The 21,654-nt window shown below is 38.0% G+C and overlaps 1 protein-coding gene across 1 annotated transcript; it reads right to left on the bottom strand.

The window, feature by feature from the left end:
- Positions 1-3,148: 3,148 nt before the first annotated feature.
- On the bottom strand, positions 3,149-12,561 carry LOC139731052 (uncharacterized). The gene is made up of 6 exons (XM_071641933.1): positions 12,279-12,561; positions 10,202-10,322; positions 9,417-9,497; positions 7,773-7,832; positions 7,164-7,244; positions 3,149-3,260 (listed from the first exon to the last, which is right to left on the bottom strand). The coding sequence occupies exons 1-6, from the start codon at positions 12,559-12,561 to the stop codon at positions 3,149-3,151; spliced, it is 738 nt and encodes a 245-aa protein (XP_071498034.1).
- Between the last annotated feature and the right edge of the window lie 9,093 nt (positions 12,562-21,654).

The raw sequence follows: 21,654 nt of genomic DNA, 5'->3' as shown, positions 1-21,654 counted from the left end.
TGAATTTTTGTGAAAAGTCAAATGTTTTTGGTTAAAAAGTGAAATACATTTTGTGAAGAGTGAAATGAATTTGTATTTAAAAGTGAAATGTATTTTTGTGAAGAGTGAAATGAATTTCTATTTAAAAGTGAAATGAATTTTTCTTTCAAAGTGAAATGTATTTTTATAAAAAGTAAAACAAGGAAAAGTAGAAATTACGCGGTGCGTAATATATGTCCCCGCTGGAAGTAGCATTTTGTAGCAAAAAGTACAATACAGGTCAAAAATCAAGGTCAAAGGTCAAAGAAGTCAAAGGTCAAAATTCTGTGTACAAGTTTTGAAGCCCTCACCTAGTGCCATCACATAAAGCAAACGGAATCGAAAGCGGGTTAGAAATGGCGAAGGAGTAGCATTTTGTAGCCATGCAATGTACAATATAGGTCAAAAATCAATGTCAAAGGTCAAAGAAGTCAAAGGTCAAAATTCTGTGAAGAAGTTTTGAAGCCCTCACCTAGTGCCATCACATAAAGCAAACAGAATCGAAATCGGGTTAGAAATGGCGGAGTAGCATTTTGTAGCTAATGTACAATATAGGTCAAAAATCAAGGTCAATGGTCAAAGAAGTCAACGGTCACAATTCTGTGTAGAAGTTTTGAAGCCCTCACCTAGTGCCATCACATAAAGCAAACGGAATCGAAATCGGGTTAGAAATGGTGAAGAAATAGCATTTTGTAGCAAAATGTACAATACAGATCAAAAAATCAAGGTCAAAGGTCAAAGAAGTCAAAGGTCAAAATTCTGTGTAGAAGTTTTGAAACCCTCAACTAGTGCCATCACATAAAGCAAACGGAATCGAAATCGGGTTAGAAATGGCGAAGGAGTAGCATTTTGTAGCAAATTGTACAATATAGGTCAAAGGTCAAGGTCAAAGGTCACAACTGAAATTCTGTGAAGAAGTTTCAAAGCTCCCATGTAGTGCTCTCATATAAAGCAAACAGAATCAAAATCGGCTCATAAATGACAGAGAAGTAGCAAATTGAACATTTTGATCACACACGGACGGACACACGGACACACACACGTACGGAGCCCGTTTCATAGTCCCCTGCTCGAACTCGTTCGGCGGGGACAATAAATATTGGTGAGTGAAATGTATTTGTTAAAAGTGAAATGAATATTGGCTGGAGTGAAATGAATTTTGTATTGTTTCCCTAATGGTGTTCCATAAGGTCGCATGCAAGAAATTAAAATTTGATGGAATATGTGGACAATCTTTAATCAAAAATTAGAAAAACTAATATACAGTGCTCATCGCTTAAAAAATCAGGAGGGGTTGGGAGAAACGTCTTTCTCCCATTTGAGCGGTGCTCCCGCTTAAGCGATGGCCGGTATTGGCCCATGCAAATCACACAACATGAAGCCAAGTATGAGGGCATTACATTAAACCACCATGTACAATTGTCAAATCTGACGATAACTTCAGCGTCAATTACCAGCACGCTATGACACACAGACCCAAAATGGAAACAAGAAAGAACATGGCACGGCAGTCTCACAATTTTGGCAACAGTGGCAAGTGGATCTGGCTGGCTGGTGAGATCAGTGGACTCGATTATAGTGTAAGTGCGTGAGTAGAAGCTGACGACGCACGATTAGATGACGCTCAATAAGTCGCCGCTACTGCGCAGTCGGCATAATCTATCACGAACTAGTGAGAAAATAATCCTGGTAAGGAAATTAAACCCTTGCAATTTTTTCTGAGGATTTACTTATTATTTTTAGACATTAGGACACGGACAATGGAAGTTTTCAGCCAGATTTGTCCCGATAAAGCGGTTCATGGTTTGATAAAGTGGTGGAAATAATGTGAAAATTTTGTTGAATCAAGTTTTGTTGCGCATAAGTGGGGTTCCGCCAAATGGCTCTCAATTAATGGGTGAGCACTGTACAGGGATATTGAACATGTCTAAAATGTGGTACCTATCCCCTTGTTTCTGTGTGGGGAGTTTTACTACAACAATGTATGTACTATATCTATATGGAGATGCATGGATAGTCCTCAATGGCAATGACAAAATAAAGGTAGTGAATGGAGTAGTGACAGATATCATGATAATGCAATGTGTATTCTTACACTAAGATAATGAGAAATATCGACTGCATACACACAAATGCAAAATGCAAAAAAAAAACCAAAAAAATAACCAGACTATTAAATTCTTTTCAGAATTCATTTTACAATCAAGATGAATAGGTGCAGATAGGAATCAAAGACAATATTCCCTGCAATGTGTGGTGAAAATCTGACAATGCATTTCAAGAAGATGAAAATGTGAAAATCAGCCGCAAGTAGGTCACCTCACCTCCCCCAGCCCATCCCTGGATCTCCATGAACAAATTTGAAACTATTATAGTTACTACTCTACTTCCTCATAGCACAAACTTAGTATCCCTTCTGGTTCTAGAAAAGCAAAGTCATACAGATTTTTGACTGACTATGCCTTTTCAAGAAGAAGATGGAATATGGAAATAAGCAACAATTGTCCCTCCCCCAGCCAACCCATGATCAGTTATGAACAAACTTGAAAATAAAGTCATCAATCTAACCAAAATCATGGCACCAAATTAGTTGATCACTTAAAGGTTTGAGAGAAAAACGATTTGTACAGATTCCCAAATTTGGGGGTTTTGTCTGAGACTTAAGACAAATAACCATGTGCATTGTGTTTAAGGAGGCCCCCAGGTAAGGAATAGTTCTCATTTGCCTAGAATATCTATTCTTTTACCACAGCAATAACACGCCTGCCAAGTTTGATGAAAAATTTGATTCCCCACATTCAAGAAGATGATTGTGTAAAATTTAGGCCCAAATTTGGACCCCCAAAACAGGGCCCCTCTGGTTGCTGTACCTCTGGTTCCAGATAAGAAACTCTCTTTTACAATTACTTTTTTTTTTGGGGGGGGGGGGGGACCTTAGGCCACCCTGAGGATCCCTAGAGGAGGCATGGTGTCCATTTGAACAAATTGAGATCCCATCCTACAATTGATGTTACCTCAGGAGTTTGGTGAAAACAATCTCAGGGGTTCTCATGAAAAAGATGAAAATGTTAAAACTTGTAAAAAAAAAAGTGTACAATGCACGACGCTAATAAAATGGATGAGATGAATCTTACTGAGCTAATTTTGGATCCACTGCACTGTCTTGAGGACCACCCTCTCCTTGAACTACCTTGGTGTCCGGCACACTGGATGCACGGGCACTTGACTTTGTCACTTCCACTCTGTTTATTTCAACAACAATAGAAATATCTATTTCCATCATTTACATGTTACTACCATATAACATGTGACTGAGCATCACAGAACCAACAAAAAGTTGCACCACTTGATTTTACATGAGGACTCATAAAAGGTTAACAGGTCAACCAATAAATCTTGAGTTTTTCATAGTTTAAGAGAGAGTTATTCTTCTTTAACATGATTTGGAGTTTGGGATCAAAACAACAAATGGCAAAGGGTGTTTACAGCAGTTTTTCTACAACCTTTTTTTGTAGAAAAGTTTGATTAGGCATGTCATAGAGGTCCCTTTTCAATTCGTAAAAATGATTTGCACACTCTTCACTTTCAATTCTTATGACTTTTATAAAGTACAGTAAACCTCGCATGAGTCGAAGCTCTCGGGACTGGCAAAAATGCGTCGACTTAAGTGAAATTCGACTCTCGCGAGAGTCGATTTTTTTTTCGACTCACAGTTATGTACATGTATTATAGTACATTTGCATGCACGTGTGTGTGTGTGTGAGTGTGTGCGTGCGTGTGTGTGTTTGCATTCAAATTTGTCTGTTCTTGAAGATAATGTTCTTATTTTGTTCTAAATTGAACATGGAATTTGTATCAATACTAGTAGTTAAACGTAGTTCTGAGAATGTCTGCGCTAATGTGGCAATGTGCATATGCTATGTCTATGGTGCAACATACAATGTAGGTAGCCATCTCTGTCAACCTACCCTGAGACAAACACTCTCCCAGGCCCATCCCACCTCCACTGAACAAAACTTATACAGCCAGCCGGGCACGCACAAACAAGCTCCGCCCACTTGGCCTGTCACTAAAATATTAAAGCAGCGATTGGTTGACCAAGGAGTTCTGGCTTGACATGGATAAAGTATGGATGTGCTGTGTGTATGGATAAAGTATATGGATCGATGTGCTGTGTGTATACCCTACATGTATACATGTGTACGTATTTGACATGCGTGCATACCGGTACGGTGAGTGTGCATGCTTACCTGCAGCATGCAGGCCAGGGACGGGGTTCTGCGACATGCCGATTTTTTTGTTCTCCTCTAAATGTCATGAGAATGCCAGACAAATCTTCTTCGGCTCAAGTGATGTAAACTACGTGTATTTTGTACAAAAGGGACTGAATGTTTTACTTCGACACAGCCGAAATTCGACTCTCGTACTTCGGCTTATCCAAATATTTCTTAGAGAAAATGCATAGGGAAAAATCGGGACTTTTTATTTTGCTTCGAGTTAAGTGATTTTCGACTCACTCGACGTCGACTTATCCGAGGTTTACTGTATAGTGTTACTGCTGTGAAAGTTGGCATTAATCATGGGAAGAACATGTTGGCAGAGCATGCTCAATTCGGTTTAATCTGATAATCCCTTCATTGTTATTGCTATGGTGGTTTACATCCTATTTTTCCCCCTTTACTCCACAGCTAGTGCGGCTTGGTAAAGATAAAGTGCTTGAATATAAACCATGTACATCAGATACTCTTTTTTTTTCAATATCAAGATCGGTTTGTAGAGTCTGTTTGGATTGAGTGATACATGATTAGAAAGCATAGAGTCTGCTCTTTAAGAACCTGCCCTTAACCCTGTTTTGATGCCTAGCAAGACTTGGGGGGGGGGGGGATCTTGAGATCTTAGTCATTGACTGCGTGATTGTGAGGAAAATTACCAGAGGGTAATCTACAAAACTGAATAGGTAATTATTCAGCAATTATTCAAATGTATTCTAATGAATTCATCATGCTAATCTATGCATGAAATAAAAAACAAATTGGCTGTAAATAAAAGTCCAAAACTGCTAATTTTTGTTTTTTTTGGTTTTTGGTACTCTTTTTAGGATTCTTATTGGATGTACATACGTGTACATGCATCAAATTTTTTTCCTTAAGTATTTTATTGTTTTTTAAACGTCTTATCTATTTCTTAGTTTTCAACTATTTTTAATTGTTTTTTTTTTCGATAAGAAATCATCAGCAACACTCTTCAGATCATAAACAACATGAAATTAATTGATTTCAATCAGTAAAAGTAAAGATGATACATATATGAATCTTGGCAAAAAACAAACAAACAGAATTTACATTCGATTTGTACATGAAATCACAATTTGGAGCAATTTTGGGTCTGACATGCACTAAGATCCCGTTTACAGTGCGGGGCTGGGCCGAGCCGCGGCCGAGCCCAGCCTCAATTCGGTGGATTCCATATACGGTGTGCCACCTATCGGTTGTAGCGGACAGGCCGATTTTCAACTTTGGGGTCGACATCGCGCTATTCTATGCAGCTAGAGCTACGCTGCAGCGCAATGCACTGTTTACTGTACAATAACTGTACTGGCCTAGCGCCTGGCGATCGGTATGTATATACGCGGTAACTAGAGGTACGCGTTACGGTCGCCATTGCCGCAGGGTTTTTGCGTGGCCATTTTACCAATCTTATGTCTCTCATCCATGGGTACTTCTCCAAATTTTCAGCTTGGCAGTGTGTGAATAGCATTCTGCTGCTTCACACATGAAAACCATGATGAAAAGGGTTTAAATTATCGACAGGAAATAGTCTTTGACGTAAAAATGTGTATTTACAGCAGCGCAGACGTCGACGTCGCGTCGAACATGCAACACGGGAAAGCCAGTTTGCTGCTAATACCATACTGTATTGATCTATCTCCCGATCTCGCAATATCCAGCCAGCCCAGCCCGGGCGCCCGCCCGCCCGCCGCGGCCGGCTGAGCTGAGCTGCGCTGCTGCGCTGCATGTGCATGATTTATAATGCGATTAATTTTGATGTCGACTTTTTCCCATAAGGCATTGCGGATTTCGGCCTGTCCGCTACAACCGATAGGTGGCGCACCGTATAGGAATCCACCGAATTGCGAGGCCGGGCCCCGCGATTTTGTCCGTTTACACTGCCGGGCTCGGCCGCGCTTTTGATTCAAACCTTTCAATATTTTGTCGTAGTGGCACTCTGCTTGTAAACAAACGCAATTTGGTATTGTCTGGTTTTCAGACCCTTTGCAAACTGAATTCCGTGTCGACAAAGTCGCCATTTGGGCAAAGGCCTTTGCCTAAGGAAAAAATCCTTTGCAGGACAAAACCACCTTAAATTGTACTAGTTTTCGACGTTGAGGGGGTTAATATCCTGAATAGCGAAAGATACAGGCAGAGGGTTTGGAAGCCAGACTAAAATTGGCCGCGCATTTGGCCCACTCTGCATTTACACTGAGAAAAGGCCGGGCTCGGCCGCGGCCAAGCCGCGGCTGAGACCACCTCCAGAGCGAGGCCAAATGCGAGGCCAATTTCGGCCTCGCATTTGGCCTTTTGCGCATTTACACTGAAATGAAGGTGGGCTCGACCATGGCTCAGCCAAGGCCGAGCCTCACACTGTAAACGGGGTCTTATACTAAATACTGCGGAACTTCAGAACCACGTACCCGGGCATCGCAAATTTGGTCTCAAAAGTTGCGCGAGACTTTAAAAAAACGTCATGAAATGTCGTGACATGAGAATTTATGTTACAAATTTATAGTGAAAATGTTTGGGGGGGGGCCCTCAAACCCCCCCCCCCCCAGTCTTTTAAGTAAAATTCCAAGTTTGGCAACTTTCTGTTAGTTTTGTCATGCGGGATTATGTACAATATCTGAGTCATTATTGAATAAGTTCAAGTAATATTGAGGTGATAATGTTTGCATAAAAACAGGCATTTACATAATGAGATGAACCCACTTTGTACATTCAACATGTTAACATTCTATTAAAAAAAAAAAGAACACAGTCAGGATGAATAAGGGCAAACAGAAAGACCATTAGCACAATTGAATATGCATGGAATACACATGCCCGGAAAAAACTGCGATCAAATGAGAAACATATTGAGAAGCATCTTACACAGTTGGAGTAATATGCATTTCATCGATTTGAGCTGATTCAACACCTTGTTGAGCTGTCTTGCCCTCCGTCCCATTGACCCTTTAGTGTGGAAAGAAAGAACAAGATAGGCTCAGAATTAGGCAGAAACGCATCTTCAAAATGAAGTGTACACATTAGTAGGTTATTATCTAACCCAGAATGTGAGATGGAATGAAATCATATGTTGTCTTCTTCATTGGCAGTCCTACTATCAGTTTTACAATGTGGACAATTTCTGCTGTTGTTGGTACCTCCATGAATATCAACCTCATTTAATCCAATTTGATCGATGAAATCAATGGAAGCAAACACTGACAGTAAAGACATACAACTTTGTACATCACTCAATCTATTTTGGGCACAATAGTTCCACAAGTACCAACTACATTTAATGACAGACAGAACATATTGACACATGTCTACGGGGAAATATCTTAAAAGACAAGAAAATATACGAAGCAGTCTAATATTCCATATGAAGAATTAAACACACAGAAAGACCACCGGTAAACTTCAACATGTGCATGCCTAGACCTGCCTGGATACGACAGTTATCAAATTAGGAAAAGACTGAGAAACACATCTTACACAGGGGTGCTTGGATCCACTGCAACGTCTTGAAGTTCAACCGCCCTTTGAGCCTCCACGCTGTCCAGCACACATGATATTTTGAGGTGATGGTCATGAGAGAATTCATCAGAAGAAGAAACAGCAAGATATGATGACACGAGACATTCACTTTTGCATTTTCAAATCATAATCATGATCTACACTGACAAGTGAGATGGGTCGAAATCATATTGCAAATTTACATTTTTAGTCAGTTTTTTGTTTTTATTAGCATTAGCACAACCTGCTATTTTTTCTATGCCTTTTTAAAAACACAGAATATCTTTGTCACACTTGCATGTGAAATAAGACTGCTGTGATCAAACAAAAAACAACAACAACAAACAAATTGAGCAGCATCCGATTATGCAGTTGTGTTCAAGTTGTTGCACTTCTTTGAGGTTCATTTGCCCGTGAGACTAACTCCTCATTTATCTGGTACATATTTCACCACTGTCTGCAACCTGTTCATAGTGAAGTTCATTGGTACATGTTTTTGAGGTGACGGTACTGAGAATATCAATTGGGAAAACAAAACAGCAAGACAGGTTGAGAAGGAAAACTCAATAACCTGAGTGTATTTTTGCACACTGATCTATTATAGGATATCTATCTGCACTGGCAATGTATGATGAAATGTCATTTCTTTTTAATACTTGTTTATGTAGTCATGGGTTGTTGTTTTCTTTTAATTAGCACTGCCATAGTGGTGTTTTTGGGCATGTTCATAATTGTTGATCTAATTCATTTCATTATATCTTTCATCAATAGGAGATTTGATGTGGTCCCATTGGAATCATGGGCAGCATAATGAATGAAAGACAATAAGGTATATCAATTTTGGCCCCCCCTCCCCTCGACATCTCGCGTGATTATTCCGCAACGCGTGATGCTCTCGCCGTGACATTTTATGACTTTTTTCTTTCAAACTTTTGAGACCAAATTTGTTGCTTCCAGGCATACCATTTTGAAGCCACGCCCCTTTGAAAAAAATTTGTTGACCCAAAAATTGCTCAAAAACATGATTTTGTGTACAAATCCAATGTAAATTGTGTTATTGCAATTAATTCACATAATAATAAATATTTTTACTTTCAATGGCTGATAATGATTTAGTTTGGCTTGATTTTGCTTTAAAAAGTTTCTGCGACAAATTATGACGAAAAAAACAAGAAAAACAAAAAGTAAAAAAACAAGGAAAAACATAATAAATTCAATAAACAATAAAATACATAATAAATAATTATGAATCCGAATTTTTGCTTCAATATTATTGTTGAGGTTATTGAAAAGAATATATTCACCAAAAATTAGAAGTCTTGGAGCTTTATTTTTTTATTTATAGGCAAAAAATTATTTTTTCATAAATTAGCACAAATTGATATAAAATACATCAATTAAAATTTGAAAAATCTAACCATACAGTCTGGTAGATTACATTGGCCTCTACCCTACTGCAAATTTTCGTGAGGTTTCAAGTCCCTCAAAAAACCCGGTGGGATTAGGGTTAAAGCTCGGCATTTACTCTTTTAAACTATATGTAGAAACGCAGACATTCATTTGAACATTCTTTTTGTGGGTTTGAAGCTGGGTGATCACATACAGCATTTAACAATCACTTACCTGGGATCATTGCTGTTGTCTGTCTGGGGAACCCCTTTGTAGTTGCATGACCTGCATTTACTGTTTATATATGCACATATACTGCATATACATTACAGTACATTATTTTTTAGACAGAGAGGATAGAGGATAATGTTGAAATATGCTCAGTTTTGAAAATGAAATGTATATTGCCTTTTCTTTTTCATTTCACAATTACCTCATTTGGATTTGTAGAAATCTGATAGCAGGTTGCAATCCTAACACTGCAGGACAAAAAAGTGTACATTGAAATGAACATTGGGCCTATAGTTATTGAGACACTTTACAATGCAGTAAGTGATGACACTTTGTACAATAGGTCACACAGTACTCATATTGTCTAGATGATTACAGCTCAATTTTTCACCAGTGAGTGTTTTTGATGTTTTGAATAAAGATGAATTCAACGAACAACAACAACAACAACGACGACAACAACAACCACCCTGTACATTGCAAAAATCACATTCTGGCTGGTACAGCTCATGGGGTAATCACAAATTGTGCAATTAGGCCACAATATACCTGTGTTTTTGCTAAACACAATACTAGCTATCGATCATAAACCAAGGTACATACTAATATTGACAAACATCGACCCATACTACATGTTGTATCAACTCCCTGGTATCCCTGTACACAATAGAAAATTTAAAGCTACACTTGGATCATTGCCATTTTTGCATGACATAATGGCATCATATTAATCTATGACGTCTATTAGAAGTAACAAGATTGTGAAGAAACAAAGCAAATGGTGATACCTTTTTCTCTTTCTAATACAGACGATGATGATGATGATGATGATAATGATGATGATGATGATGATGACCACAAGTAAACATATGAGCAATGGATCTACAACTTTACGAGCAGGCTGATTTTCTGTAAAAGAAAGAATGACTTAATATTAAAGGGTGTTGCGAATGTAATGTCAACATCGAAAGTAGAACAACTGATAACAATGTAATCTATTCGTATTCATGAATAGTGGTTGTATCTACATCGATTTTTGTGAAAATGGGCAATCTGACATTTAAAATCTATTATAAAATGGGTTCAAGAATGTAGCCAATTGGAAGCGCTGAAATGAGTCACGTGTGCTTGCATTAATTTCTCACTAACATGCACGGCCTGACGTCACAATGCTTACACTAACAGTGCGCACTCAATCAGTTGTTACAAGTGCGTCACGCGCTACTATACGCGCTGTCAATCCTGTAAACAACTTCTAGTTCGGGCTGCCGGCCAGCCTTTCTTGTGCATAACATGTGTGGCATACGTATACTCTTATATGTACAGTACTTATGTGCGGGATTTCCGAGTGCGACGTGCGTAAATGTTTGGGACGAACATCTTCGGACATCTTGATTCACAAAGGTACGTGAAAAATGCTGTTAGTTTTCGACCCATTTTAGAAAACAACCACTAACGCACTCTATCCTGTGCATCATTTGTATACTACATTGCAATGAGGTGCATGAAGGAGAAATGGGGAGGCATTTTATTTTAATATATAACTGCTTTTGTTTCCATTTTCTGACTCACAAAAAAATACCTTTCATTCTGATGGCTATGCCTGAAAGTCAATGCCATTGTAGTCTTTCACGTCAAAATATCCTATACATTCTGAAAAGAACGAGACTGTGACAGCAAAGATGGAGAGCCACTGTTTTAGCCAGAAAAGTAACACAAGCTGTGCTTGAATAGTACTTTGTGAATATCTTATCTTAATTCTGAATGTGATGTTAGTCTTTCATATATGTTTTTATGATTGTTTTCATTCAATGACTGGATGCATTTCTGATGAAATGCACCATGTATTTGCAGACAGAAACAAACTAGAAAAGCACTCTGAGAGCATAGACCTCCGCCAAGCATGCAGCTCATTTCCACCACTGATCTTAATCTTCCATAGAGATATCAGTGATTTCCACCCATACATTGTATGCCGAAAATCGCCCGATTTCCAATTATAGAAGGTTTTGTTATGTCATAAACACTCAGCTGCTACGGCGCGCCTCGCCCTAGCAGAAACTAGAGCACGCACTTTAGTGCACGCAAGCAAACCTCAAATACGCGCAGCCTGAACTCCCAAGTTCATTGACCCTACCTGTCAAAATATCAAAAATCCTTCATAAATTTCCCCAAAAATCTTGGATCACTACCAAAAGTTAATCATCTGTTACTTGTATCATTCTTAACCTTTCCTGCAAGTTTCATCCAAATCGGTTGACTGCTTTTTGAGTTATTTTGCACACAGACAAACTAACTAACGAACAAACCAACGGTAACAAAAACATAACCTCCTCCCTTGGCGGAGGTAATAAGATGCCTTATCACAAAAGCCATTGGTAATGTTGGGGAAATTAAAAGCTATTATTTTTTCTTTGATTCCCCAGTCTTGTCCCTCATTTGGGTGTTGCAGGCCTCCTCTGGAACCGAAATGGGGCACATGGTGCCCCCATGAATATGAAAATAGATATCATCAGAGCTACAGTTCATGCAAAGTTTGGTGAAAATTAGACCATGCATTTTCAAGAAGATGAAAATGTAAAAACTTTGGGCAACCTGGTTCCATCCCCCCACCCCCCGACATGCTTTCTCCAAACACTGTATAATCAAAATAATTTTGCCTAGGGATTCCCTAATGTACCCTATACACAAGACATTGGCATAAACGTACCTTTTCTCTACATATTTTGATACAAGTTAGAGTATGTCAGGTTGTTTGATCATAATCCCAACCCTGTTGCCTATGAACCATGGAGAAATGTACTCAATTTGTGAGAGTAAAGAAAATATTTCTGAATTAAATAAGTGGTCAAAAAGTTCACTCACCAGGAAGAGGAGAAACTATAAAACAAGCACTTATTGTTGCAGACTGCTGCTCGGACACAGCACTGCAGGTAGCTCTTTCTGAAGATGCGGGATCAATTCTTGCTGTAGAAGACCACACATCCCCATCTAGGTTTCCATCAATTGGGTTTCCATCACTATCAGTAAACTGAATGGTTGGACGAGTTGAGAACCCAGTAGCGGTGCATGTAACATCCATCTCTTTAGTGGCATTGATGGTGCAATTACAATCACTCCGTCTGGCACTGTTCTCGCAGGGCACCATGTGCACAGCTTGTAAGAAAGAATAAATCAAGACATGAAATCTTAGCCAAGAGCGTAATGTCAAATACACCAGTACAGATTCTTCTGTGAGCATTTTATTCGGTCATATAAGTGCTGCAAATATCAGATTGATCACTGATCAATTCAGTGCTTTATTTACGTCGATGTAGGGCAATTTGTCAATCAGTTGCAATGAAAACATCTCGATGGAAGAATTTCAAGAATTTGAATAACAAAGCAGCACCCGCTGCATGCTATAAGGATTAGAACCAACACCTGCTGTCGGGCGAAAGCTCGGTGGTCTAGTGGAGATGACGCCTGTCTGGTGATCAGGAGGTGGTAGGTTCGAATCCTGCTTGAGTATGTACACCTATGATTTTTTATCATGGCTACTACTAAAACACTGATCAATTCAGTACTTATTTACGTCGATGAAGGGCAATTTGTCAATCAGCTCCAAAAATATCAGATTTGTTTTCTTGTTTATCTACGGATGGCATACATTTGCAGATTATGGAAGCAAGCCTGTGATTACAATTTACATAGAAAAATGGACCTATTAAATCAATGAACTTGTACGAGGGGAAAAAAGCATCTTGTTACATAAAACAGATTTCAGCCCTTCTAGCATCATTTAATGTCTTACATCCTCATACTGCAATTCCATTTACTTATCGAGTTTGATTAAACCATCCATACCAAGAATGCAATCATGTCTTTATGAAAGTGAAATTCCATACCATAAATCAGAATGATGGAATGATGAATTTTGGCAATCAACGTTGGGCTGTGATTTTTTTTGAACAACCATGGAAATATGGTGAATGGACAGGCATCGGTGCACTTACAATAGAATCAAAGTCAAAATTGCAAAAACAACATCTCGTGACAATGTCCTTGACTTCCTCATTTGCAAAATTATCTGTGCGCAAAATAACAGTTTTTACAGTAAATTTGCCTCGAAACTGCCCATTTCATTACCAAGTATGCAATTACTCCTTCATGAATGTGAATTAAATTCCACACTCAAGATCAGGACAAACAAAATGATAAATGTTTCATCAAACTAGACTAAAAGAAAAAAATAACCTTGAAAGGTATACATGTGTTTTTACATATGTTTCACTGAACAATAATACTGGTCACAACTATCATGCATATTAGCTATTACATGATGCCATTAATTTACAACTCTCCCATTAGATTGCACACAAATAGTGAAAAGTTATTGGTTTGTTAACATTTACAGCAAACATTTCTCCATTTAACGTGCGGTCAAAAGAGTTTGACTCACCAGGAAGAGGAGAAACTATAAAACAAGCACTTATTGTTGCAGACTGCTGCTCGGACATAGCACTGCAGGTAACTCTTTCTGAAGATGCGGGATCAATTCTTGCTGTAGAAGACCACACATCATCATGTGTCCTGGGAATGCTGGGAATTGGGTTTCCATCACTATCAGTAAACTGAATGGTTGGACGAGTTGAGAACCCAGTAGCGGAGCATGTAAGATCCATCTCTTTAGTGGCATTGATGGTGCAATTACAACCACTCTGTCTGGCACCATTCTCGCAGGGCACCATGTGCACAGCTTGTAAGAAAGAATAATAAGGCATGAAACCTTTTTATCTCAAGAAGTATATAATGTCAAATATGCCAGAACAGATTCTTCTGTGAGGATTTAATTCTGTTATAAGAAATTGACGCAAATATCAGATTTGTTTTCTTGTTTAAGGTTGTCATGCATTTGCAGATTATGGAAGCAAGTCTGTGATTACATCTATTTTTCAAGATGGATCTATCAAAGCAATGAACTTGTAAGAGGGTACTTTACAAGAGGTTACAAAAGTTCACTCACCAGGAGGAGGGGAAACCAAACAAGCACTTGTTGTCGCAGAATGCTGCTCGAATGTTGCGTTACAGGTAACTCTTTCTGAAGATGCGGGCTCAATTCTTGCACTAGAAGACCACACATCACCATGTGTGCTACGTATGCTTGGAATTGGGTTCCTGCTACTACTTGTAAATTGAATGGTTGGTCGATTTGGAAACCCATATGCAGTGCATATAATCTCAGTTGCTTTGGTGGCATTTAGGAGGCAGTCACATCCACTGTGTCCATGAGGGTCCTCACAGGGATCCATGTGTACAGCTTGTCAAGAAAGATAAAGTCATAACCCAAAGTGTCAGTATAGAGGCAAAATTCCCGATCTGCCAAAGAATTTTTTTTATTAACATGGAAATTTTATTTGATCATATGAACATGACGCTGTTTTATTTCCATGTTTGTTTGCTTCCTTTAAAATTCTAATAGCAATATTATGACTGGTTTTTGGATGATCATGGTATCCATAATTTGCAGATCAATGCAGATGGATACGAATCACTAAAGGGAACCCAAACCCAAAGAGCAATGTGGATTGAGTGGAAGCAGCAACATCAGTAGAACACAATAGTGAAAGTTTTAGGGAAATCGGACAATCGATGAAAAAGTTATGAATTTTTAAAGTTTTGGTGTTGGAACCGCTTTTTTCATGAAAATAACACATTCCATCAACTTGATACATATTATATGTTAAGGGTAGCAATTATTCCCCCTGCTTTCTGAAAGCGGTTTCCGGGTTAGTCAAGTGCTCTTTCATTATGCTAGAAAAGTGAATTTTTCCGTAATTCCCTTTACCTTTTCTTTATAATGCTGTCTACTCATACGTCATAACCTCTAGCAGTCTCCTCATCCAGCGTTTCCAACATCAAAAACTTTAAAAATTCACAACTTTTGCATCGAATGTCCGATTTCCCTAAAACTTTCACTGATGTGTTCTACTAATGTTGCTGCTTTCACTCAGTTTCAGTTCAGTTTCAGTTTCAGTTTATTTCCACAGTTCAGGTAAAAACATATAAATACACAATCAATCAGTTCTAACACATACATACAATACAAACCAAAAATCATTTTGGATAAATACATAATCACAGTTAAAAGTTAAAAGGTGTGTGTTCCAGATTGACATAACAATTAAAATAAATGGTGGAGGAAATCAGCAGTAGGCCATAGGCCTTTCGAGGCTGATCCCCTGAGCAAATATACAATATTAAAACTGTATGTCGTTATACACTGTTACATAAATCATGAGTCGCATAAAAAAGAACTGGATTTGCAATAAATAGGGACAAGAAGAAGAAGAAGAAAAAAAAAAGCACATCCAAAAGGAAGGAACCATGACATACCAAAAACAACCATAATAAAAAGGGTGGGACCAAAAAATGGGCAAGAATTATCATTGAATGCAATTTAAGAAATATATATATGGTTTGAGCATATAATATTCTATAAAAATCGACAAAGACAAAAAAAAATTACATATCATCATAATACCGAGTATCATTGAATGAGTGTGCAGCTGTATAATCGTGATTCTTCAGTGTGTACACATGCCAAGCAATATCGTGAGCCGCACCCTGCCACTGAGGGCGCACGCCACTGAGGACTCAATCCACATTGCTCTTGGGGTTTGAGTTCCCTTTAAAGCTTTTGATTAAACTTAAATGGACCTATTGCTTCAAATTATTTGTCACAAGAGTAAAGATTGTTTCTGGCATGACCAGATTTGTTTGTAAATCAAACTCTTTCAACCTTTCTGGCATCATTCAACATTCTGCATCCTCACACTGCATTTCTACATTATTTTTGCCTAGAGTGTCATTTCCATTAAATTTTGTTTTGGGAAATAGCAGTTGCACTACTTACTAAAATCTAAATAGTTTGTAAGAGCGCTACATACAAATGTAAATATTGTATTGTATTGTTATTATAAAGTTTGCATCCCTTTGTTTAACCCATTGAGGACGAGTCCCGAGTATACTGGGGCAGGTGTCTATGGGAAATGCATGTTGTAGCAAAATCAGCCCGTCCCCAAGGGGTTAATAAAGTGCAATTCACAACCACAATCTGAAAAGATGATAAAAGATAAAATGATATAAGTTTCATTAAAATCAGACTTAAAACAAGAAAGGTTACCTGGTATTATGAAATACTTGTTTTGCATGTTTCATCAAAAATGCTACTGGTCACAAATGTCATCAAATCACATCTGTCTCAATGATTTGTGCACAAATACATGTAGGCCTACATTATATCATAAAATGCATGTCTCCAAGGTAAAAGATACTACATGTATTTATTTTGTCATAGTTATATTGTGCATTTATGAATACTAAAGTCTAAGAAACAAGGCATAATGTGCATCCATGGGTGCTTTTTTTTTTGGGGGGGGGGGGGGACTGGTAGGGGAGGGTTTTTTGTTTTACAGGTGTAAAAAAGTCTGCACTTGAGAAACAGACTTCTGATACGAACTATGCATTTAGATTAGTATCGTGCTCTTACTAATCAGTTGATAAATATTACCATCAAGAAATGAGTACATATGATTAAATTGCTTTCAAGGTGAAAATTTTATTGTTTATAATCACTGCGTGATACTTACTTAGAATGGTTACGTTGAACTTTTTTGTGCATTCAGCTATACCTGGGAGTGTTAGAATCATCTTACACTCATAAGTCCCATGGTCACTGTTGGTGATATTAAAAATAGTCAGGTTACCACCATCCTCTGTTATGACATAGCGGCCAGTTGGACCAGTGAATGATGACCCGATCAAAGATGTGCTTTTATACCAGAACCAGTCGTCCACCTCATTAGTAGTGCATGGGCATGACAGCGTTACCGTCTTGCCTTCAGGGGCATCTACAACAGAGGTTAAGCATTATGAGTATGATACAGATATTCTGGAGTAACTGATCAAACGGAGTAAGATATGTGCAGTATGAGAAATGATAATCACCTCACGGCATTACCGGTACATTTCTTTCATTTTCAGTTTGTTTACTTTATTTCTCCTCTTGTACAATTTAAATCATTATGACAATTTAACAACATTCTCATCAATTTATATGAACAGAAGTAATTACAGAATACTGTACAAAAAGACATTTTTGCAGTATGAAATCTTCCCGAATTGGAGCCAATGGCCTTTTTCGGCCTCTAAACCTCAATGTGTATAGTGTAGACAAGAACTTTTGCCTGCATTTTATTTGCGCTTTCAATACAATTCAAGTTTTTTATTATTTTTTTTATGGCAGAACAAAACACACATAGTACGCAGATTAACAACTTGAACAAATTCTTTTATTGATGCCAATATGACTGAAATATTTTGTGATGACAACAAGATTGAATTTTGTGTTTCTTATGACATTGTGGACCCAGGTGTACATGCCTTGCCTATAATGCAATGATTAATTCTCCCATTGCAAAATTGAAATGGGACTTAGAATTACCAAAGAAGTTATTTTATTGTGGATAAGAGCACAAAAAAAAAGACATATGGAATATAAAGGGTAAAAGGCAAACAAATGTATATAGATACTAAGTGATAGGCATACAGCAGAAATTTTGTTCAAAGGCATCATTTTCAATGCCACCTGCAGGCCTGTAGAAAGACCTTCTCATGACCAATATCTCGTATTTTCAAGTTAACAATGATGTGTTTTACAATACCTATTCTTTGTAAAATAAATTCACATTGGATTACCAGTACTAATACAGGCTTCAGATTGGTATACAAATCTTCCTTTCCAGTGATATTTGCCATTTGTTATTAAACCTCAGGTATTAACTTTGGCATCAGAGGCAAAACAGAACAAACTTTTAATACAGGATACACAAATTACTTGATACTTCAAATTTCTTGCACCATTGCAAAAATGTTATACATTAATCCATTAATTGTTATCTAAATACAAAAGCCTACAGATTTAATGTTGGTACATGCAGGGATGCCAAAAAAATTTTATGAGTGAGATTTTCATGACTCGACGTCTCGGCATGTGAATGTGCGCACGAGCGAGGGTGTGGGAGGGGTTTTTCCCCCCTGTGGCCTCCCACGGTAGGGAGCTTTTTCAATTTTTAGCTCTTAATAGTGCGATCAGGTGCATACTTAAGTGACTATTTTTTACATATTTTGAAAGACAAAAGGGAAATATACCTTCAATTGCAACTATTACTTTAATCTTTTGAGCTATGCTCATCATTATAGGCCCAAGTTGCAGACTTCGCCTGATGCTTGAGAAAAATGGGTGTCATGCGTGAGATCGTGAGATATGGCCCCTAAATGCTCGAGTCTCACGCAGAATGCGTGAGACTTGGTAGCTCTGTACATGTTGGGGCAATTAACTTGAAGTAAACGTATCACATAATGACATTCCACTCTCATGTTTCACCTAGATACGTTTCTCTCAACATGAATTTTTTTTTTTCTCACAATATAATCCCTTCAAGTAATCAAATAAGTTTCAATAAGACATTCATATAGCATCACTAGCCAATTAGAAAACATCCTTCATTTTACTGGTCCAAGATTTCTGAAATCTTGGACCTGCCACTAAAATCTTTACCTGTTAAAACTCCCAGAAAAATCTCTCCGCATACAAAATTCCCTAACTCAAAACCCCATGTACACATCAGAATTGAATTGGCATGTTGATTTCAGTAGGGGAGCTTTTCCATTTTCAGATATGAAATTAAACAATCTGGCGTGCACTTTTGGTGGGATATTTGGAAAGTTTTTGAATAAAAATTACAAAAGTAAGATGTGTTAAGTTGCATGTTCATCATTTAAGTTCTTTGTTGTGTGACTAAAAAAAAAAGCATATAATATATATGTATACAATAATAATAATAATAATAATAATAATAATAATAATAATAATAATAATAATACATACATACATACATACATACATACTCGTGTATCAATAGAGTACCAAATGTAACACAACACTTAACACTGGCACCAGTCTGAAAGTCCCAGACCTGTAAAAATCACTGTTGGGCCAGTAACTTTTTGGGAATTTTCAAATTCACTGGCCTTCATGACCATTAACATATGAATAATAATATCGTTGGGGCCAATCTAAAAAAATAAATAAATTAGAACCAGTAAATTTTAGGTTTGGACCACTGAAAAAGTTCTAGAAAAAAATGGGTATGCTGGTCTGACAGGAACAGGTTGGGCCGGTAGAAAGAAAATGGTTTATAGTGTGCAGCCCTTTGTAAAGTCATGGCCATCTATTGCCATGGAAATGGGTTCTAAACAACCTCACCTGGTCAAAATATCTGTGAACACTATTGTCGCTCACCATGCTCAGGCCTGGTTCCATCTTAAGCCTACCAAAAGACTATGATGTCATCACTTTGGCACTCTATTTTGTTCAAGTAGCGTCGGAACTCAAGTGGGCAAGGGGCCATTTTTAACCCCTGTAATCCTCCCCCCCCCCCCCACCCCCTGGCCTGTCATTGATCGTTGAAGGGTTTGATTTAATTTGGTATGATTACTTTGTTCTTTCTTTTACACAAAGATATCAAAGCAGCATGACAATAGCAGAATTAAGATTACACAATGAATATTATGTTTTTCTTTAATGGAGATGGTAAGAATTAAATGTTAGAAAGATGATGTTGTGATAGATAGACTGCTTTAACCACTGATTTAAAAACATATTAAAAAAGAAGACTTGTGAGAATTAACTATTTCAACGAACAAGATTTACAACCAAGTGGAACTTTTCCTCTCTCTTGCTAACTTAAAGGAGAGAATGTCATTTTATTCAATTTTTTTTTTTTTGGGGGGGGGGATATCACCAAGGGAGTTTATGACATAATCTATTTATGTATATATTCACCAATATATGCATAATGATTAATCACTGTACCTTGTAGGCACATGAATTTTAGTTAAAATGTTTTCTGGGAGAAAATATTTACAATAGCCACAAAGGCATTTCCAATACGTGTACTTACATATTTCTTGAATACTACCATCAGCAACGACAGTCGCTGGGAGGCCCACATTCATGACAAGAGAAATGGTCGCTAAAGCAGGGTGAATCATCATGTCTGTGAATAAAAGGATGCATGTCATAAATACACACTGGAACTGGGGGGGGGGGGGGTGGAACAACACAAAGCAAAACAACAAAATCTTCTGTTTCTTTATACAGCTACAGGTAGGCCTATCCACAACTTTTGGCCCACCTGTTGGTCATACTGAGAAAATCAATAATGATGGTCTTTGGTCCTGTCATACAAGGGTTCTGGTTCTGTTCCTTGTGCCCTTCCCCTCCCCTCCCCATATGTAGGCCTATCCATGCATTGAACTTCTTCTTCGTCTTCTTCTTCTTCTTCTTCTTCCTATACTGTGCAGAACCTCCTTTAAGAGTACACGCACATTTGATGTGAAGGATAGTTACCTAAGCCTGAGCTGATTTTACATAAATTGATTTTTCACTACCAAAATGTGCACATGCATGTACCTCATCCAGCTTTGCTAGCACTGCGTACAATAGTATACAGATATTGACTTATCAGAGGTGGAATATAACATTTGAGATCCTCGCGGGAAGTTATATTTTTGTCGAGGATTATTATATTTTTCCGAAGCGCGTAGCGCTGAGGAAAAATATAGTATTTCGAGACAAAAATATAACTTTCCAAGGGAAATGAAATGTTATATTCCTACCGAAGGAAAGAAGTCAATATCTGTTATATTATATGACCTCCAGTACAAGAAATAAACTGCTGTATAAAGCAACACGAGTTCTCCGTTTTCAAACCCACAGTCAAACTCATGAACGCGCGTTACAACGCTCGACACTGTTAGTGGTATGCAATCGAGCCAAACCGAGCCATATTAAATTATGATGGCTTTCGCGTCGGCCCTACTATCGGCAATTCGTTCTTCCGTGGCATATAAATAGCCGTGCAGGAGCATTCCTAGAACAGTCGCTATTCAATCATACGTACGTAGGCCTGTAGCGAGGGCCTATTTACGTAGCGGTAACGTTAGAGCTAGATTTTGTAATGACAGTTGTAAAATTATTTTTTTTTAAATTGTAGAAGACTACCGTAACTGCCGCTGTTGGTCTAAAGCAAGCTTGTTGAGGTAAGTGTTTGTGGTGATGTATGAGAATGTGAACTTTCTAACAATGTAGGGCCTAATCTCTTCTGTCTGCAGTCACTGGTACATGAACTGTAGC

Source organism: Diadema antillarum, unplaced genomic scaffold (genome assembly GCF_040938485.1).
Source record: "Diadema antillarum isolate AM-2024a unplaced genomic scaffold, OU_Dant_1.0 scf00000022, whole genome shotgun sequence".
Classification (NCBI taxonomy): Eukaryota; Metazoa; Echinodermata; class Echinoidea; order Diadematoida; family Diadematidae; genus Diadema; species Diadema antillarum.
The sequence above is the reverse complement of the archived record's forward strand: the minus strand, read 5'-3'. Positions and strand labels throughout refer to the sequence as shown.

What these genes read in the sequence shown, in the direction of transcription:
- LOC139731052 (XM_071641933.1), bottom strand. Translation starts at nt 12,561, where the DNA reads ATGGTGCCCTGCGAGAACAGTGCCAGACGGAGTGATTGTAATTGCACC. An exon ending in TATAGTTTCTCCTCTTCCTG is followed by an intron (nt 10,323 to 12,278) that starts GTGAGTGAACTT and finishes TTTCTTTTACAG; the next exon opens with AAAATCAGCCTGCTCGTAAA. An exon ending in GACAACAGCAATGATCCCAG is followed by an intron (nt 7,833 to 9,416) that starts GTAAGTGATTGT and finishes TGTGCTGGACAG; the next exon opens with CGTGGAGGCTCAAAGGGCGG.